Here is a 22,062-nt window from a genome sequence, read left to right on the forward strand (position 1 = left end):
CCAAGTGTGACTGTCACTGCCCGGAGGTGAAGTGACACCGTGGCGACCGCCGGTCACCCGCTGCCATGTGCTGTCACCCGCAGCCGCCTGTGGGTATCGGTAATGAAACACAACGTGCGAGTAGCTAATGAAGCTGGTTACAAAGCGAGTCGTTCTCCACACTCGAAAAAGGGTGGAAATACGATAAGGAAAATGGAACAAAAAAGGGTTTCTGATGAAAAATAAAAACACTAAGAGAGCTAATGCTGGCGGTGAGGACGCTGATCATTACTATTACAGATACTCAGCAAAAACAGGGCCACAGTATGCTTACTGTGTTTATATACATTGTGGCTAGTATATATCTATAATACCCTTGCTATAAAGAATTTATTTTCCAAACAGACACAGGGGTTAAATGCAGGATGGAAAGGGAAATCACTGAGCAAAGGCAACGCAAACCCGGCCGGAGCCCGGCACAGCCCTGCGCTCCCGCTTCCCAGCCTGCTCCACTCCATACCTGCGTGTCTACCGTGCGGAAAGGCTGCCAAACTTCTTAATAATTCTGTGACCCATTTAAAAATATCTACTCTCTTACATTCATATATGCTGTATGAGAAATAAAATATAGCACTCGCAAGTTTTGAGTGGCAGCGCTTCCCTTAAGACAGATAAAAGCTGCAAGTTCTCTTTGCTGTTTGGTGCCAATTATTAGAGTTTTGACTTATATATTATTACATAGATCATTTAGTAAAACAACCTACGTACAAACCCAGTGGTATGTCTCCCTTTGGGAGGTACCTGCTGGAACTGGAGCAGTTTAGACACTCACCCATGTGCACCTTATTCCAGAGACGGGTGGGCTCCTTCCGCTGCACCCCGGGGATCCGCAGTCCCCTGCCCCGCAGCTCTCTGCAGCGTGCAAACGTAATTAAGAGTGGTCCAAATTATTTATCTTTATTGCACTTACAAAGTTATTTGCACCACTTTTTGAGGGAAAAAGAAACAGGCACCCAACTTGTACCATCCCCTGCGGAGATGCCGGTCCAGCGCCGTGCCCGCATCACCCCGAGCCGCCGGGTGCATGTTTCGATGCAGCAGGACAGGATTTAACCTGATGGCAACCGCCCGCGCCCAGAAGGCTGCTCTGAAACCCGCCGTGCCGCGCACCCCGCGCCTGCAGAGCCCAGGGTCAGCGCGCTGTTTGCAGTGATTATTCCTTTAATAAAGGGCCCTGTATTTTCCAGCGGCTGCAAAACTGATGCAGGTTGCCATGGTAAGCACACACTTTCCCATTTAGTAGAATAATAGACAGCTTTGTATAATTCACTGATTTCAGATGATTTCTCACCCCAAGAGCAAGTCGCTCAAGTTACATAAGTCACCTGTTGTTTAGTCAATCTGGCAATTTTAATTAGAATAAATTTTTATGATTCCTCTTTGCAACACTTAGAGCTGCTCTGCCACCAGAATGCCAAGATGTCTGTAAATTATACGGGCTCCAATCACATCTTTTTTTGCTGTTTTAATTACAGTAACATTGCAGCATTAATCATGTAAGCCTCTGTTAAACAAGTAACAGCCATCCTCCATCATAATTAAAAAGAAAGGCCAAGCAAACAGGAGCTCTGGAGTTTACCATATTTCCTCTGAAAATTGTATTTTAACTTAAGAGTTTCACAAACAGTAGTTTTATTTGGCTCTAATTAGTGTTGTGAAGGAAACACGGAAAGGTTAATAAGAGATGGTTAGTTTGTAATGCAAGTTTCCCGGTGCCAGCCCCAGCAGTTCAGTCTGTTTTCAGAGTCATTAACGATGTAGATTGATTACAGGAGGAGATCGGGAAGTGCTGGCTTGCTGCGTTAGCAGAAGGTTTGGTTTTATTCATATACCTTCCCTACTGTTAAATATGATGGCCATTACCTTGACCATTTTGCTAGTCTTAACTGCTGTGAGACAGAAAGTGTTAATGGTTTCCTTAGAGGTTACTGGCAAAGGAAAAAAAAAAAAAGTCTACATGAGCCTTTTTTTGGCTTATTTATAAGGGAAAAGGAAGCTGGAAGCTTGACTGAACTGTTTATTTATCTTAGAAATATTTGAAAATCCAAGTATGGTGTGGTGGTTTTGGAAAAGGATGCTCAGGGAGAGCCAGGGTTAGCACCGCCCCATCCTTCGGCTGAACCCTGACAAAGATCTTCTCTGCGAACCTTCTGCTTGGGCTGGAGTTTGGGAGCAGTTAACAAAACCAAGCACAAATAGAAGCTGAAACTCTCTAATCAGAAATATCACTTCTTCATATCTCCTATAAATTGCTCTCCAGTCACCCAGCAAAAATATGGGTAAGCAATAAGTAAATTTGACAAAATCTCATTAAAAAGTACAATAAAACACTAGAAACTCTCCAACTTTCTGGGTTGATCGTTCATCCATCACAAACCTACACAACAGGGCACGGATCCAAGTTTTAATTTTCCTCTCAAAGTTGCCAAAATGTTCACATCTGGCGAGTGTTTTCTGTGCTTAGATGGAAAGGACTTGAGGATCTAGAGGTTATAACTCGTGTGACCCTGGACTGAGTAACTTCAGCGATGGAGACATCGCAAGAATTATCTTTGATGGAAGGAACCTGAAAGAAAGAGTGCCAGGAATGTGGGATATAAGATAATGCTTCTTATGCAAACAAAGGAGGTTACACATCTGTTAGTTATTTAGTTCTGCTGTTGCAGAAAGGGATTGGTGCTCATTTATTGCTATGGATATGACTTCAGTGTCACCCCTGCCCCACCATCAGTTTCCAGCAAGGACTTCTCCAAGCTGTGCTCAATGCTACAGAGCTACGAACCTAAGGAAAAAGCAACACGAGGGACCCGTCCGTGCCAGCCAAACTGTCCGTGCGTGGGTTAAACCTCCTCGAGTGACCGCTGCCCTGCTCTGCTGCGACGCAACGCGGCGGCGAAGGAAGCTGAGCCCATCGGTGGGGCAGCCTGATCCACCACCTGTCCAGATCACCCACTGAAGATGGAGCTGAGCACCGCGTACCTGGCAACGATAAGGATCATCCTGGAGAGAGACTAGTTAGTCTGAGTGCTTGACAGCTTTTCTTCCATTTATATTCACTGGTCTAATAAAAGATATAGCGTCCCCCTGCGAACCCGTCTGGGCAACGTTAGCCAGAGCGGGCGCTTGGGGAGGACGGAGAGAGGATGCACAGAACCATCAGTAACCACCGCACAGCCATCCACGAGCTGAGTTAGATGCTCAATAGCTAATAATTTAAAAGTGTTGGAATTATAAGACAATCAACTCCTCTTCCCAAAGCCCAGCTTACCCACTCGTCATCAAAATCCTTCTCTGGGGTTTCAAAGCACTCCGAGAAGCTGCCTGGTCCCTCCAGGCTGGCCACTGCAGGAGCACCGCTGAGCTCACTGAGGCTGCTTTACTGAGAGATCCACGCCATAATACAGAAATCAGAAGAGCTGTAATAATTGACATTGCCCTGTAAAGAAAGCTTACAGCGTTCATCCATCTTAAGGGATGTGCTGTCACTCACGTATGAATGTTATACTTTATGTCTCGTGCTGCATATATGAATACAAGAAAGTAGGTATTTTTATTAATTTGTAGAAACTTCCAGAGAAATGCAGCTGTATTTCCAGCCTCCAAAGCCCTGGAATATGTCACTTAGGTCTTAATGTACATATAGCTCTACAGAAAGGCTTTTCTGCAGAGTAAAAGGGAGTTGCAGGTGGAACGACTGCTGGAAATCAGCTTAAAAATCAACGGTTTCTAATACCTGCGTTTGCCTCCAGTTAATACCATTAGTCATGTTCTCAATTCACGACGAAATGCACCCAGATACTACGGAGATGAGCATAAGAACCAATTGGAATATTCTAGATAAAACCTGATCCCCTAAATGATGGTGTATCTGAATAATTTGGGACGCAACCAGCAGGAAAAGTTTCGGTGAATATCATGTGCCCGGCTCTCCTTTACATTCAAGCCTATTTCTATACCGTGCGATACTATAAAGAAGACTTAATGTAAGCATTTAAATATAACTCATTTCTATTCAAAGAACCCTTCGTCTTGCTGGAGTTTATGAGACTCAGACACAATTAAACCACCTATGTGAGCAAAGTTACTCAAATGTGGAAATGTATGCAGGATCAGGTCTTTCCTGATGACATTTCACGCCAACCTTTACTGCTGATCTGGCACCAGAAAAATGGAAGTGATGCTTTTAGAAGCAATTCTCTGAAGAGACACATTACTGACATTGCTTAAAACCCCTCTCACTTTGATTTTAAAGCTTTTTCACTACTTTATGGCTGTGGTGACTATCTCTAACACTGCCTTTTTTATGATTAGCATATGTTTATTATTTTCGTATTTTCTTTTGGATTCTATTTTTATCTTAAAGGGCAAATCACTGCTTCATTGGGTCAACAATTTTCCTTCTACAACTGATGGTAGAAATACTGGCCAGCGCTGGGAATTAAGATAAGTTTGAAATCTGTTGCTTCTAACATTAAAAACATGTATTCAAAATAGTTCCTTTCTGATTTCTACGCTGGCAAGAGCTCCTACGACTTATAGAGTACAAGTATGGCTCTGGCTCAAGGCACGGTGAAAAAGGTAACAGAAGAGATTTAAACAGATCTAGGTGCCCGTATACATCCACACAAAGAAAACAAGCCGAACCTGCCCGAACACCATGCATGGAAGAGGGCAAAGGAATTTAAAATAAAAAAAAGTCCCAGTACGAGCGAAACCAAGGGAGGAATAACTACCTGAATCACAAAACAGAGTATCTAGCCTCAAAGATGCTAATTCAGGTCCTGAGGGATCTAATCAACCTCTTTGTTGAAGTAAAGATAAAACTTTTTGACAGCAAATGCTTTCTGATAAAATGGAATTTTCAATTACCCTGCAAAACATCTGGTCCGCGCTGCCATTTCCCGGGAAAAGCACCACCACGTTCTGCAGTGTTGGAAAACATTTCACGCTGAGATTTCCCCACGTTGCTGAGAAGAACAGGCGACAGGAGCTTCAAACTCGACAGCAAAGCTCCCGCGGCCGCCAGCATCACCCACCGCTGTCTCACGGAGGTGATGCCGGTGTGGGTCTGCTGCCCGGCACCACCACGCACTTCACCTCCCTGACAGAAACCAGGGTTTCCTCCAGTGCTGGACTCTGAGTCAAGGTTACACCAGGACGTGGAGAAAATCCACCCCATATTGTGGTGAAATAGGTCAAGATACAAAGCGGGACCCAAAGATTTACCCCCATCCTCCAACAGACTTCTCCAGCCAACCCAAAACATCGCCGAGATCCAACAGCTGCGTCAAAACCTCCCCTTCTCAAACAAATCCGCTTGGAAGTTCAGCTGAGGATGCCGTTAGGAAAGGAGTGCATATACACTTCCAGCAGCACTTAACACCTCCACAAATAAACAAACAATTAAACAGCAGCGAGGCAATCAAGAAAGGTGGAGCAGCAGCGGTGCCCGCCTTCCTCAGCGTTCCATTTGGTATCAATTAGCCAGGGAAGGAAAACAATTCTGGGCGATAATGAACTCCAAATTGGGTACATATTAGAGCAATTAAAGCCATCTTTTCAACTGATGAATTTATAATCAATAATTAAGATCCTGAGGTAAAGAGGGACTGGGCAGAAGTCCTACTCCCAAAATAAGCGACGTGGCTGAGCTCCAGGCCGTATTTCTGATGACCTGCTGCTGCCCACGAAAATTCAACACCCTTCATGCTACGGTTTGCCATTTTTCTGGAAATCTAGGTCATTTCCAAAGGAAGAGCAAGGGCTCCTGCCAGCAGGACTGGCAGCTGGTGTCACTCCCACCCAAGAGTGGCACCAGGGCAGTGAAGCCCCCTCCAACCCGGGGCGGGGTGGAGGGCCCCAGGGCCACCTGAGCATCTGCAGCAGGTCCTTGGGGATTCCATAGCCACATACCCACCACCAGTGCTGGGCTCGCATACTGGTTTAAGAACACTAAACGACTCATCCATGCCTACCCCATGCCTGTCTCTCTCTGCAGGACACCCAGCATCCCACTAGGTGAAGGCTGGCCAGACAGGTCCACGCTAACCCCCGGTGCCACCACGGAGGGATCGTCCTCTACCCCCGAGCCGCAAGGATTTCTGCCAACCAGCGTCTTGCCTCGGCAGATCCAGGATTACCCACCAAGCAGATAAAGACTCCCCAATTATCCGGATGAAGTCTGAGAGCTGATCGCTCATGTAGGACTCATGGTGTTACAAGCCCAGGTCCAAGCCCAACAGAGCCTGGCCATGGGGACACCTCGCCAGGCTGCCAGGCAGGATCATTAACATCGATGATCAAACCCCGGCGACTCTCTGGACGCACCTCTCTGGGATTATGCGAGATGTCGTTCAGGCAGGGATGGCGAGCGAAGGTGAAGCGTGGGGACGTGAGCTGCCAGGCTGTGCTACGGCCACAGACCGTGTGCTCGGGGCAGTGGTCAGCCCACTGGTCCTGCACGTCCTTGGCACTGAACTTGTTGTGTTTCCTCCCACACCACCACTCAGACCCAAAATCGGTTAAAAATTACCATGCCAAAATGATCACTTTAATCATGCAGGAACCGCTGCTACCACCATCATCTCAGCATCTTGATTTTCCTGATTATTCTGCGCAGTCCCTGCTCGACAAATCAGCTCAGAAAATATTCTCTTTAACCTTTTTTCAGCTTCTGTGACAGTAACTGCTAACCTCCCCGCCTGCGCCGCTCCTCTCATTGCTCCACGAACACCCCAATAACCTCGCAGGCGAGTCCCCCCTGCTCCCGGGCACAAGGCAGTGAGGGTCCCGCAGGACAGGAGAGCTGCCCCCCCGGCACAGCCGCCTGCCTGCAGGTCCAGCCGGATGGCAACGCAGCGCTGGCGTGCCAGCTTCCTCCCAAAAAAACCCCAAAGCCAAGAGCACCAACCCTCTGGCCATCACGGGAGCGGGAGCCAGAGTCCCAGGTTGCCTTTGGAAGTCGCCTTCTAGAATACTGACTTTTGGGGGGTATTTTACGTGCAATGAGGAGTTCATGTTACAGTGGATTGGACCATATTTATTTCCACCTGATCCTCCAACGAGCAACGCCTCCAACTCATCCTCTTTAACTTATTTGCATTGTTATCTGGTGCACAACAGAGCCAGCACGCAGACTTATCAGAAATGTAATCTCTGTAAAACCCTATCTGCAGTCCACTGAGATTGTTTTTTTTGCCGAAGAAATGTGACAAAAAATTAACAGATCTTGCTCAGACCATTCAACAGGACGGGAATCAATTATGAACATTTTTGCCTCTACAGTCATCCCTTACTGCAGACGCATCTTAGGAAACCCTCTCCTGATCAAAATGAAAAAGCATTTCTTTGTAATAGAAGAATAATAAATGATGGCTATCAGCCTGCATTCTCTGACACGGTGCTGGTCCGCGGAGAATTAAACTGCCACTGTACAGTTATATAAATGTTTAATTTTTTTCATCTTTGGCCACAGTAGGGTTGTCTGGAAATACATTATCGCTGTGGATGCCATCCCTCTCCAATTAGCGTGGCTGGCAGCGTGGAATGGGTAGGTGACCTCCACGTTCCCCTCCTCGCGGAGTCTTACAGGGTTAACTACGGCCATTTAACAGACTCTATCGAGAATTAATACAGTGATCAGCTTCTCTCCAGAAAAAAAAAACCACATTCGGCGGCGCAGATGGCAAGAACTCTCTCTCCCCCGTTTGACTCTTTTATGACAGCAAAACAAAGGCTTTTAATGATGTTTACCATGAATTGAATTAAACAGCTGAAGACCAGTTCATAATCACAGCATTTTGTTTTCATATCCTTAAGTCTTTTAGCAGTGGGGCTTCCAGTTGAGCCTCAGCTACAGCTTATCTCAAGATATAGCCAAGCGCCCCGAGGCTCCCCTGCGCCCGAGCACCAAGCCGCATTCAGGCTTCTTAATTGAAAAAGACAGGATGTTTGCATAGGATGTTTGCATCCGTCAGACATTAAAAGCAACATTCATGCCCAAGTACAAACGACGGCTTGGGCTCGGCTGAACTCCTCTGACTTCTTTCCTCTAGCTAATACCGGTCTGGTTTCAGAGTAGGACTTCATCCCTACACGTGGGGATGCGAAAGAGCTGAAACCCGCTGCCTGTTCAGGGGAAAAGACACAAAACCCTCGCCCACTGGCCTGAGCTGATCCCTCGTGGGATGCCTGACTAATTGCCTACACGCTCCGCTGACCTTTTGGAAAAGTTGCCTGGACAACGCCTGCGCGCAAGCTCTGGCGTCGGCGAGCGGAGCGCGCGGGGAAGGGTGCACCGTCTGCGCTCCGGAGAGGAACGCCGGCAGGGACCAGCCCCGGGCACGGAGCTGGTAATTCCAGCCCTAATCCCGACTGCGCCGCTCGCTCGCTGTCAGGCGGATGCTCAGCGCCTTGGGTTTTCTGCTGTGAAATAGAGGATAATCCTAACTGCTTGCTTACCTGACAGGCGTGGCGTGAAGATTAATTTATATCTACCCAGCACTCTGACGATGTACAGTTATCCCCAGCAAGCGCTAAGCATCCTTACTGCACACCCACTGAGGCAGCACCGGAGCCACCGGATGGGGCACATGGGGTCCGGGGGGTGCTGGGCAGCCCCCCAGGGTGCACAGCGGTGGCTCACCTTGCTCAGGGCCCTGGGACCCCATGGAGGGGACGCTGGTGTTCAGCACGTCGTTGACGGCCGTGTCGCAGTAGAGGCCCCGCTGCACATCGTGCTCGCTGTCCGTCTGGTCGCTCTCCTCGTGGCCGCTGTCCTTCAGACTGTTCCCCTCCAAGTCCTTGAACGTGGAGCTGCTGGGGGAGACACAGCCGTGACTCACTGGGTGGGACAAGGTGGCCCCCCCCGGGCGCTTCAGCGAGACCCGTGGTGGTGGCAAGGCTGCCACGGCTCAGCATCACACCCCGCAGGGACGGGGAGGTCCCCTGGCACCCCCAGCACCCAGCGGCAGGGCCAGGACTGCTCCCCTGCCACGGAGAGCTGGGGAAGGGGGCTCGGGGGGCACCCCCTGCTCAGCACCTCTGCACCCCAAAATACAGCATCCAGCCCGCACCGCCTCGCAGACTGCTTCTGCCCATGGGTACAGCACGAGCCTGAAGTACGACTGGGGAATAAAATTGGAGAATAAAATATATACATTAAATGAGCTGTTTCTATAACTGGCCTCCCTCAAGTCGTATTACATCATATTGAAGTTTGACAGGATCTAAACCCTAATTTTTTAGGTTATAGGCCAAATCCTAACCGCTTGAAGTTTGAAAACAAGTCTTCCTAGAAACACGTATTTCTTTTCACTGTGATGATGCCATTCTTATTTTTTAAAATAACCCATTGATTCTGGGCCCACGTTCGCACAGCTTTCAGGAGACGCGATACGCAGTGGAGCGCCCTGACATCCCCTGCAAGCACAGCCACTGCTGGGGGGGCCCGAGGGCTGAGCTGCTCCATCACCCCAGGGCACCCCGCTCTGGCCAGCGAGCTCTCTGCCGGGAGCCTCGGAGCCTGGGGGGATGGAAGACTTTCGTTTCTGGCTGCGCTGGGGACCCTTCTGCTGCTCCCTGCTGCCCTGCGAGGGGTGATGGCCCATGCCACCCGGCTGCAGCGAGCCCCGCGGACATCTCGAGATGCCCCTGGCCCGGGGTGGCACGGCCATCGGGACGTCCCTGGGGCACCCACCCTGCGCCTCCTTCCACAGCCAGCCTTGGCACGGGAAATGTGCACCCATCGGGGGGTACTGCCTGCACCCACGGCCCCAAACTTTCTCGCTGGCTGATTTGCTGTGAAACGCCGGTGGAAGAAGCGGCCTGTGCTTCAAAGCCCCAAAGAGCTGGAGATTTTCATTACTTTGAAAAGCCCTTTTGCGTCTCCACGGAAACCAAGCAGACCACCTACCATCTGATGCTTTGCAAAAGCACGCAAGGGGGGAGCTTGAAATACATATAAATCGGTAAACCTTCAAACATTACCTTTTAAATAAAGATGTCCCTGTTGAAGCCACTGACTTTGATTCCAGGTGACATCAAAGAATTTTAAGTTAAGAAAGCACTACAAATCTACAATTCATTTGTGTGCGTGCAGATGAGCAAGAGGCAGGCAGACAACACAGGAAAAGTACAAATAGATTAATTAAAGTGCTGGATTTGAGGAGATTCACTCACCAAAAATAGAAGAGCTACAACATCTTCATAAAGGCAAAGGATGAAAATGATGCCACAGTATGTTACAGAAAATATTTTTTGTTCTTAGATGTCTGCACAACGTTCCCAGCACCCGTTGTACTTAAGATACAAGACAAAGGTAGAAAGCGAGGGGAAACGCTGTCCTACACGGAGCTGCTGTTCGTAATACGCAGGCAAACCGTGCTACATCGCATTTATCTTCCCCGCAGTGAACCAGACCGTAATGCAGCAGCCACACGACATGTTTCCGCGGCTGACACTTCTCTAAAGGATGGGCAGGTCTCGGGGAATCGGCAGCAGCAGCATTTCCCAAACAATACAGCCTGGGAGTAAGCCCTGCTGCGGCAGGCAGGAGCGCTGCTTGCCTTTATCTTAGGTGTGAACGAGGAAAGATTAATAGATTTGGGGTTTTTTCAGGATGCTTGCACTCTCCAGCGAGGACCGGCGTGGCGCCGGCAAGCCATCTCTCTCGCAATCGCATTAGTATCGTTAAACATCATGAACCACGCAGGCAAATATACCTGTCCTTCGCTAGCTGAACCTGAGCTGCTTAAACAATGCGCTTGCAGCTCCCTTACTCCTTTTATTTTTAAGATGTAAACAAATGGGATCTCAGCCAGGCAGATAATTGGATTTTTTTACTGCTCAGATCAGATCTCAACAGTTCAGGGACGGCTCCTGCTCTCCGTTACACCCCTGCTGCCACAATGGCTTCCGCGTGGCCCCTGGGCACAAGCCCACCGGGCAGCCCCGGCTCACCGGCCGCACACCTCGGCCGGTCCCTGGGGAGAAGAGGGGAGGTGGGCAAAGAGCTGCCGGCCACCTCCGGCGCCCGCATCCTGCGCGGGGAGACAGCCCTCCAGCCCTACGCGGCGGCCTCCTGATGAGTATCGATTGTGCTGTGTCAGTGCCTTTCCCTGCCTCAGGAACAGCGGGGAGGCAGAGGCAAGCCTGGCCGCCTGCCCCACCGGGGATGCTCACCTCTAGTTTAACACAATCCAGTGGGGTTCAACTGGGTAACCCCGGCGTTAACCTCCCCCAGACATTTCTTGGCCGCTGCTGAGCTCTGAGGATACCAGTACTTTATCCAAAGGGTTAAATTCCCCCAAGGGTAATTGCCAGGTTGCAAGGGAACTGATGATTTCCTTCTTACCCGTGGAAGAAAAAAGCCTAGCAAAGTGCTGTTTTGCCTCGTACTCGAACTAAAACAGTGAGCGTGTATCCAACCCAATTACCTACCCCCAAACGAGATTTTTTTTTTTTCCCCTTTCCCCTGCCTCACATGGTAGGGAGATCTCACCATCCAAATCTATCATTTTATTCCTGTGCATTCAAATAGAATAAACTCTATGAATTTGAAAGTTGTCAGGGTAACAGCACTCCACCTCACTCACTGCAACTTCCCAGTGCGAAGGAGCCAAAGAGAAGAAAAAATGACTTGCCTTTATTGCAAACCAAGAGCAATGGGACTTAATAGGAAGTAAATACTGTTTTTAAAATCAAATGATTACTCTTGAAACGTTTTGCATATTTAAAAAAGCAAGTAGTATATAACACAGTACGGAAGAACATTAAATAATGAGGATTTGGCTGGGCAAACCCAAGTGCTTTCAAGCGAGCCTACGTACCTTTTTATTAAATGAGCTCTGCTGTTCACGTAGTTGGAATCGAAGGAGTAGTTTTCAGTCTGGAAGGAGGAAAAGAAAAGGGAGATGGTTACTAGTCTGATTTCACCAGGACTGGGAAGAGCCAGGTTTGCAGAGCCAGGACCACCCCGCGGAGGGAAGGAGCATCCCTGCATGGGATGGACCCCAGCGAGCGGGATGGAGCTGGGTGTGGAAAATGCGGGTCCCTGTCGGTCTTTCCACCAGCTTTCACCAAAAAAAAAAAAGGCTGGCTGGTGACCACAGAACAATTTGCAGAGAAGAAACAATGTGACTATGCTCTGTTACAAAACTAATTGCTTTTAATTCCCTGATGGACTCAGTTCTGTGTGTGTCAATTTGACTGAAAGTTCAAAAGGTATTTTTCTTATTAGTGTATAATTAACATGTTAAAATATTTATTGCATAGATATGTAAATGCCAGCAAGGTAATCCCCTGCCAGAGAATTTAATGTGGGCACTTTTCTTTGTTTTACATCATTTCATTTGCAGAGACGGTGGGCTCTGTTATTAATAAAAAAGCAAACAATGGGTGATATGCTTAAAAGTTGGAGGGGAGTGAAAGCGGAGAGGGGGGAAGTCAGTGGATTTGTCATTTGCAAGCAAAACCCACTAACTTGCTCTGCACTTGAAAGACCGTCTTTTAACCTCAGATTACAAAACCCCAGGTTTCCGGTGCTCACAGCAGGTAAGGAATGAAAAAAGCAACCAGAAGGTGTAGAAGAAAGCACGGTGTTACCAGCCAGGACACCATGGTGGGTGCCATGGGGTGGGATGTGGTAGGAGATGCACAGAGGTACATGGTGGGAGCCGTGGGGTGGGATGTGGTGGCTGTTGCACAGTGGGATGTGTGGGAGCTGCACGGTAGGATGCGGTGGGAGATGCACCATGGTACGTGGTGGGAACTGCATGGTGAGACCCACTGGAAACCACGTGGGATCTGCAGGGCCTGGCCAGGGTCTTTCCTGGGCTTCAGGGACCCATGAAGATGCAGGTCTCTTTGTATGAGTCAGGCATGCCAGTCCATCCATCTGCCCACCCAAAGCCCCCCCAGACCTGCAGGGATCCCACCCGGGCTCCCCACCAGCATCACCCCCCGGCCCGGGGGATGCTCCTTGCCCCCGCCAGGCACCCAGGGCAGCAGAAGAGCCAGACTCTGCTCTGCTCCCCTTCCTCTGGGCTGACAGCAGTGTCCCCCCAGGAGAGGAGCGGGGACAGCCACCTGCCCCAGCAGCCCTGTCCTGCCTCCCTGCTGCCACGGCTCCTCCTTGCCCCGGCCCCGCGGCCTCTCTCCTTCCCAAAGAGCCGCTCTGGGATACTATGGCCTGTTTTTATGGCAATTATGAACATGGTAAAAATAAATGCATGCATCTTTAATGTCTCAATAAATAAAGGAAAGCAGAGTCTGCTGCTAACGTAATCACAACGGCAGGATGCAGGGAGCGGGGCTGCTGCAGCAGAGCCGAATGTGAAATCCAATCGTACCCCGGCAGAGGTTACACCGCTCTGCCAAGATAATAAAGCAAAGGCAGCGCTGGTTAAGTGTGACCTTTTCTGAAATACAGCACAATATCTAATTTACCAAACAGGAGCCTCCCAGAGAGAAACATGCAAGGAGCTGCGAGCCGGGGGAGTTGGCCTAGCACTCGGCACAGCTCGGTTATTACTTTCAGATAGTAATTACTGCTGGAGAGTCACGCAGGAGATTTACTGCACAAACTACTGGTCCCTGCAGTTCCTGCATCCTCAGTCCTGCAGGACGACTTTGATGGTTAGAGCTCGGGAGCAAACAGACGCAGGTATTTTTAAAATATGCGATGCCAAAGACTTTAAATGCTGCAGAAAATGCCCGATCCTGTGTTTATCCATCAATCCTGACGCTGCCATCCCAGGGGGAGGGATGCCACCCCACGGCGTGTCCCCCTCCAGCAGCCCCACGGGGCGGGCGGGAGGTCCCAGCCCTGCACACGGGCTCTGAGGGCAGCCAAGCGATGGAGGGCGGGAGGGATCGGAGCCAGTTTTGGAACAATTCCTGCCCGGCGGGGAGACCTCTCCATCACCCTGCACTGGCGGATGCGGGAATGGCTCCAACAAGCCTGGAGCCTCAGCTGGCTCCGTCCCTGTGTCCCCAGCCCTGCCGCCGTGCCCAGCAGCAGCGTGAGACCCCCTGCACCCACCACTACCTCCGTCAGCTTCATCCCTACGTGTGCACATCTCAGCTAATGAAGACACAACTCCCGAGTCCACACGCAAGCGAGCAGGTTCCCGCGGGGTCGGTCACAGCATCCGTTCCCAGGCTTCAAATCCCCCCGCGCCACTGAAAGCGGCACGACTAACGCTAATTACTTCCAGATTTTGGACAAGACAAGGAGTGACATGGCCACAAGGATGGGAAATGTGCTTCCCTGGGCTGGGGGTTTGCACTCTCAGCGAGAGCTGCCTCCACTGCCTGCACCGGCACCGTCCCACCGGTGCACGAGGCAGCCCGCAGTTTATGAGACCTTTCCTCAGCCGTGGGATTATCCATCAAGGTTATCTCCATGCAGGCTAGGGGATCAAAACAGAAAAATAAAAAAGAAATGAGATTTTTCATGAAGAAGGGCTGCTTTATAGCCTGCATTATTCAATCGAAGTTCACTTGATTTAATTCTAGTTCATCCTGCAAAGTGCAATCACTTACAAACAGAGGCAAAACGACGGGGAAGGAGAACGTCTCCGGCATGTCAACATTTTAATTGGGAAAGGATCTGCTCCCTCTCTTAATGAGGCCCAAAGAACAAAGTCGAAGCACGAAAAAGAGGGAAAAAGGTAAGGCTGACTGGCGCCGATGAAAGTGTGCTCTTCGTAAAGTGCATCATCAAGAGGCCAGCCCTCATCTTCTTCATTATTTTGGCAGCAGCAAACAAACCCTTACTTTCCCACTGATCAGCATCGCTCCTGTAGAAATCAAAGGGGAGCCCAGTCTCGAGCCCAGCCTCTCCTTTCCATGGCCAGAGCCAGGCAGGGCAAGGATCTCCCAAACAGCGCTGCCAATTCTTATCTCCTGCTCATTGTGATGTGAATAGAGGATGCTCACGCTTGTCAGGATCAGACCCTCAGCCTCTGTGCTATGAATAAACAATATGTTCAAGGCATCGGAAAGCACCAAATAACACCTAGCATAAAGTCCGCGATCTCAGCCTGCTTTTCTCTTGGAGGAGAGAAACCCTGCTGTCCTCCGGGCTCGGGATTTGCTTTCCAGATGCAGGCGTGTTGGTGTCAATGCCATCAAAGAGAAAGCCCTGGCTCGGCGCACAGCTTACCAGTGCCTAATTTGAAAAATGCTTTTATTTAACTGCTGCCGTAGCAACACAAATATAAATATAACAACAGAAACACTCAGAATCGAGCAATCAGCAGGGAAATTTTGAGCTTTTTTTTTTTTTTTTTCCCCAGCAGTTGCTTTTGGTTGAGGACTGCCAATTCCATTAAATTAAAAAAAAAAAAAAAAAAAGATGTACAAACGTCAGTACAACTCTTCTTGACCTAGACATCGGGGGAGGCGGGGGGGGCTGGAGGGGGAAGGGTGACTTCCCCGTTAGCAAACGGCCGGTTAGCAACAGGGCGCTGCTCTAACGACTGCTCACTCTCTGCCTTAGAAACAGAAATAAACCCCAGAGGATCCGATGGCGGTTTAAGGGGAATTAATGCCAGCAGAAAGGTCAGCGGGCTGCAGTGACTCCGGGCACGACCACCGCTGTGGACTGATGGAAAAACAGAGGATGCTGGCTGGGGTCGGTCCCCAGGGTGGGGGGGACGTGTCCCGGTTCGTGCCGGGAGGCTGGGATCAGCGCAGCCGTGTTCCTGCCAGCCTGCCCACCTCGGGGCGGATGCCCAGGATCTGGCTCTTTCTCACTCTTCCTTCTTTTCAGCTATTTTAAATGTGGGGTTTTTTTTCAAACCAAACTCCACGGAGGCGAAAATCCAGCTTTCCCCGCTGTGTCTGGAGCCGGGCTCTTGATGAGGGGTTTAGCTCCTCGGTCCGCACATCAGCCCCCCAGCAAAGTCCACGGTTGTTGGAAGCTGGACCCATCTCTCCCGACCCGAAGTGACAGGTATCTGTCCCTCCGCGAACCTCTGCCTCAGAGGACGGCTCTAAAGCATCTCAACGCGGGTTTTTTTGCCCTTCTTCTCACTTCAGGGTGAAAACATTTCTATCTTTCTACAAATTATTGTAAACCTGCTGCAACCTCCTGCCAAAGCATGTAGGGACCCTTCACAAAATCAGCTTCATAAAAATGACACATTTAGCACCACTTTTTCAGGGTTATCCCTTGAGCCTTTTTTTTTTTCCCCTATGTGCCTTGTTAATAAAGCTTTCATGTCACCCTTTATTATTAAAAAACAAAGCGGACCTTTCTCCAAGGCTGCAATGTGCATCTCTCCTTTTGGGTTTCAGAAAATCCTCCCAAAACATGCAACAGCTCCTCATCCTCTGCATCAAGCTGCGTGTCTTCACCAGGAGCACTGGTCTCCTGACCTTCCCTCTGTGCTGCAGGCATCGTCGGGGACCACAGAAATGGCAAATGGTTCCCAAAAATCCATAGGGCCTCCCCAGTGGGAAAGGCAGGGCTTCTAAGACCGCTTCTCCCGGTCCTCCTGTCTCCTCGGTCTTGTTCTCCGTGGGCCACTCAATCTCAGGCTCCAGCATCTGCAATAAAACTGTTGCTGCCTGTTAGGAGATCTCGCCAGCACTTAATTCTTATGGTTTGAACTATATTGTGGGTGATATAGAATTCATGCAAATTAAATAAAAGCACTCCAGCTGCACTTGGGAAACAGGAAAAATTTCAAAGTAGGGACCAGATCAAATGAAGTACGCATCAGCGATGACGGAAAGTCATTATCATTTAGTAAGCTGCTTATTTACCTCGTGGGAAATAAGTAAGTGGTCTGAGACTCCTTCCCATCGGGAGCAGGTGCGGTACAGAACCCCATCGAACACCAGAATCTATCCCTGTGGCCCCGAGAGGACCAGCCGGGCTCGTCCTGATGCCCTCACGCCCAGCAAGGCGGTCGGTCTCTCTGTGCACACCGGCAGGAGACTCATCACATCCAGCTCCGGGCTGGGAGCGGATCACAAACGACGTCAGGAGAGATTTTTCCCCATTGTGTGTGATGCCACATAATTAGCCCCTGTGCTACCGGCTGCTGATGAGGACACCGCTGCCTCGGAGCATCGGTCAGAGGCCAGGACTGGTGGCTGGAGACCAGCTTGGACAAGCACCGCGGTGCCTGAACCATTTGAGGAGCTCTGCTCCCCCTTCCCCACACTCGCCACCAGCTCCGTTCAGGCACTGACGGCATCTCCAACATCTGCGGCCACGTGAGGGTCCTGAGCACCACGGCCACAGCCTGGGAAGATGTAGCAGGAGACAGACCCGTATTTCCCCGTTCCTCGCTCTCCAGAATCGGCACCTCCCGGCATGGCGGGCATCAGAGATGCGAGCAGCATCAGCCCAAGGCGTTGGGTTAAACCCCCCCGTGCAAACCCTGCCCGAACAGCTACCGGTGCTCCCACCTCGGGGGAAAGCCAGCAAACGCTGATGGACACGGTGGGGTGAGCGATGCCTGCGCCACCCCAAGCAGCCCACCAGCCTCTCCTCTAACAGCCGAGCCGTGCGGGGGTCTCCGAGCCTTTGGACAGGGCCTGGCTGGGCACCGGTCCCCAGCAGCAGCTCCAGCCCCACTCCACTGGCACTGGAGCACAAGGCAGGGGAGGCGGAGGGATGGGATGCACCTCTGCTGTGTCAACAGCCCCAGGCAAGGCAAAAGGAAAATGTGAAGCAATTTGGCTCTTATTAAGGAGCATTTAAGAGCCAGTCACCTGGAGAAGTTCAATAAAGGTTAAAAGGATCTGACCTCTGGCATCTCCCTTTGCACCATCTCCCTCTACCCCAGCTTACTGCTAAAGCCTATAATACAGGAGATTGCAAACTGTAAACTAGCAACATAGTGTCTCTGAAAAAGTAAGTGCATTTAGCATCTGATATTGATGTTTTATAATTAGATGTAATACAGCAGATCATTTTCCTGCCCTTGATCAATGAAACCAGGGTTGGTTTTGGGGTTGGGCTTTTTTGCAGACACTCTGATTGCTGCCTAAACCAAATGGAGCGGTGCCTCGCTCAGTTCAGCAGGAACGAGCAGAGACGAGGATGTGCAAACACAGCATCCATTTAGATTTACTATCCCTGAAATATAAACAGAATATTTATTTCTGACCTTTTAAGCACTAATTCCAAATTTAATGAGGCACAATGAACATTCCTCAGAGCCAGACTCCATGGCTGCTTAACACCACCGACCCTCTAATTATTACTGCAGCTTAAATAAAGGGCATTTGGTTCCGATGGACATTATTAAGCACCGAAGGAACTGAGTCCAGCCTCCATTTTCTCTTGATGAAATAAAAAGCATCACAGAGAAATCATTGGGAGAGTTCATCCTTCAGCATCACCCGCTCATCAGAATGAGCAGAAGTATCAAACCAGATTGTATTGCAGCGCAGGCATGCTCACTAATCCACACTGAACTCCTGTCCCCTCCCCAAATAAATACAGGCTTTCTCATTTTTTGACTGAAAATGGATCAGAGGCAGGAGGAAAGGAGCTGCTGTGATGTGATTTTGAAAAAGGGTATAGGATTAGAAACCCAGATTGAATCCCGAGAGCAGCAACACACAATGAAGCCATAATTACACTCCTGAAAGCCACAAATAGTGTCACCCAGTTGAATTTGTCAACATATCAGAAATCTACAGTATGGTTATGAAGAGCAAAAATGCAGTAATAAAAAACCTGCCTTACATTCGGATGGCACCTATAACCCAAAAGCCCTTTGGTGGCTGTGGCACAGGGATCCCTCCAGCAGCACAGCTGAGGCAGGCACCCCCTTGGCACCACTCCCCCAAAATCGATCAAAAAGCAAAATACTGGCCCAAAAGAGGGGGCGTGCTGTCTAGGCAAGAGTGTACAGATGCCTTGGCTGGACCGTGAGCGGCCAGGGAGCTGCTGATGCCCCAGCAGCTGCCCAATGTCCCCCCCCAGGGCCGGGACAGGAGGGATTTTGGGGCAGCGAGGGCAATGCCTCTCTCCTGTGTGCCCACCGATGGCACGGGGCTGAGCCGGCCCCGGGAAGCTGCCTCGATATGCCGAGGAAAAATCCCTGCGGTGATGTAATAGCCAATAAACCTAATAAAAGGGTTTTTTCCCATCACCTATGCCTGGGACTTTCAGATGTGTAATGGATCCATGCATGCAGCTTCCAGCGCGGACTACACCCCTCCCTAAGTAGTGCGAGAAACAATCTGGATCTAATCAGCAGCCCCAGGGTAATGGGGCATGACTTACAGATTTGTTAAAAAACCTTTCAGAACTGTCCTTTCCCTGCCTCCTGCCATTAGGAATGAAAACAAATATAACGGAGGAACTTTTTTTCAAATGTTCCCATCGCTAGCGCTAAATAAAACTCCTTCCTTGTCATTCACCTTCTGGAGCGGCAGGTCAGACTGATGCGTTTTGTAGGGAACAGAAGAAATCACAGATTTGTCACTGAAAAAAAAAAAGAAGAAAAAAAAAGAAGAAAAAAAAAAGAAGAAAAAAAATAAAAAGAAAAACCAAAAATCATTGCAGCTGAGCTAAAAACAGCGAAGGCGTGAGATGCCGCCACCAGCTTGGCACATCGGAGTGACGGGATGCCTGGGCAGCCGTCCCACCGACTGCACCCCTGAGCGTGCACAAGCCCCAGGGCGGGCAGGGGACGCGGGGACACGCCAAAACGGGGCTGAGCACCGCAACCGGCAGCCAGGCTCAGTTGGTGCAGGCCGCCACGAGGGCACCTCCCTCTGCTTCTGCATCCCGGAGGAGACGGGGCACCCCTCAGGCACCCCAGGGCGGTGGGCGAGGGGGCCCGCGGCAGCAGCCACAGGATTTCCCCGCTTCATGGCTTAGCGGGGAGAAATTTGGCAAGGGGGTGCCGAGACCTGTGCCGCGGCAGGCGGCCACCCCGGGAGCAGCCAGAGAGGGCCGGATGGGCACACAGGGACCCCATCCCTGCCACGTGTCTCAGTGCAAGTCCCATTGCTTCTGATTTTTGGGCAAGCAGCAAGCATTCCCACATCACCTACACACCCCACAGACATCTTCATCCTACGGCTTCACCGGAGGCCCGATCCTGCCCCATGTGTGTCCCCGGCACAGGGCCGTGCACATCCGGCGCTGGCAGTGAAACCTCCGCGCCAGCAGCTCCTGCCTGGCTTCAGCTAAAATTCCCCAGCAATGGCGGGTAATAAAACGGAGGGAACACTGCCCCGTGTGCTCATCGTGTTATCATTTACATTGTTTATCTGTAATTGCATGGGAAGGCTTGCAATCAGCACAGCCTCAGCAGCTCCCGCTCTGAGCCTCAAGGGGATTTTGCTCACAACAAAATTATTTATCAAAACCACTTTCCCCCAATTTTTTTTTCCCCCTACTTGGGCAGGAAAACATAGCTGTGCGGCCCACAAAATTACCCTACAACCCTGAGGCCAACTCCAAACCTGAGCGGGACTGGCCTTGCTGCCATCGCCATCCTCGGTGGCCATGGCACCACATGGCCCGGGTGGGATGTGAAGCCTGGCTTGGCTCAGCTCAGCCCAGCTCAGCCCAGCCTGACTCAGCTCAGCCCAGCCTGACTCAGCCCAGCTCAGCTCAGCCCAGCTCAGTCCAGCTCAGCCCAGCCTGACTCAGCTCAGCCCAGCCCGGCTCAGCTCAGCCCAGCTCAGCCCAGCTCAGTCCAGCTCAGACCAGCTCGGCTCAGCTCAGCCCAGGTCCCCTCGAAGCCTGCTGTCCCCAGAGATGCCACACTGGCCCCAGCATCCTCAGGGACACACCAGCACCCTCCGAACAGCCCTTCCTCCCCCGGAGCCTCACTGCCAGCTCGGGGGCACCAGGAAACTGAGGAATTTAGCCCAACAGGAGCCTGTTTTCTCTCAAAATAAACTGCAGGGAAATAAACGCCAACAAAGCACTCGCCAGGTGAGGGGATCTCTGCTCCGGTGCTAGCTGGATGCCCCCCTCCATCCCCAGGCTGCTCGCTCCCCTTGCCCGACAGCCACCCCGCGTTATTAACAGCCTGGTAAACACAGCCCCTTGGTTATTACAAAGATGCCAAAACCTTACTACTTCTTGTTCCTTCCAGTTAATGTACCATAGCCGAGGATGAATTGCTATTACAAGGAACTAAAAATAAAAATGTTTCAGAGGCCGTAATTGGCTTGTCTTGTTGGGCTTTTTAAGGAGCCAAAGTACCAGTTCCAGGCTATTAGCCCTAAGGTTGTAGGAGAATGGTGTAAAATATTTCTTCATTAAAACCCTACTTTCTCCATAGAGGTGTTTTTCTTGAGGGTTTTCTTCCCCACCTTTCCTTCTTAATTTTTTTTTATTCTTTTCTTTTTAAAAGACGTGTGTTATTTGATAAGCTTTAGTTAAAAGAGGGCTTCGAAAGCCCCAAGGTGATATAAATAGACAGGCCTCGGTGCAGCTGGAGAACCAGCCAGAGCCTTCACTCATCTATTCAGGTCATTTTTCTACAAAACTTACATAATATTCCTCAGTTGCATCTGTAATCTTGGGCCATTTTTAATAATCAGCACCAAATCTTGCAGTCCTCGGGGAGATGGGGCTCTGTGCCGGCAAGCACCCAGCCCACCGGCGTGGGACAGGGACCGCCACCAGCGCAGGCTGCTGGGTGCAGGAACCCTGGGTTTTTTCATTCCTTTTGAGGGTCTTTAGTGCTACTTGGTTATTGAGAGCATTAGTAGCCACCATTACTCACTATCAGCAACAACCACGACAAAATCAAAACCATTTATTCAGCAAAACCCTTCTTATGAAAGAAGCAGATGCTCTGCCCAAGCAAGGACTCGGCTTGGCACCAGCCATCCTGACGAGGATGGTGATGATGCACCAGCAAATCAACAATAATTTATGGGCACGATTTTAGCATTGGCTTTGAGTCCTGCCACTTGCAGAGCCTGCTCCAACCGACGGGAGCGCCTTGGGGCTGCCCCCGCCACCCGCACGGAGCCGGGCACGGCAGAGACCCCTCTGCAACTACAGCTCGGAGCAGCACGGCA

General features: G+C 50.4%; 1 protein-coding gene across 2 annotated transcripts in view; it reads right to left on the reverse strand.

The window, feature by feature from the left end:
• Nucleotides 1-22,062, reverse strand: part of PCDH19 (protocadherin 19) — a 59,642-nt gene that overhangs the window by 19,677 nt on the left and 17,903 nt on the right. The window contains exons 3-4 of one of the 2 annotated variants that reach the window (XM_075763100.1): nucleotides 11,868-11,926; nucleotides 8,684-8,856 (exon numbers count right to left, since the gene is read on the reverse strand). In XM_075763100.1, the coding sequence (XP_075619215.1) occupies nucleotides 8,684-8,856; nucleotides 11,868-11,926 (232 nt within the window). The remainder of the gene's footprint in view (nucleotides 1-8,683; nucleotides 8,857-11,867; nucleotides 11,927-22,062) is intronic. The other variant, XM_075763101.1, reaches the window with a different exon arrangement.

This window comes from Balearica regulorum, chromosome 11 (assembly GCF_011004875.1).
Source record: "Balearica regulorum gibbericeps isolate bBalReg1 chromosome 11, bBalReg1.pri, whole genome shotgun sequence".
Taxonomy (NCBI): domain Eukaryota; kingdom Metazoa; phylum Chordata; class Aves; order Gruiformes; family Gruidae; genus Balearica; species Balearica regulorum.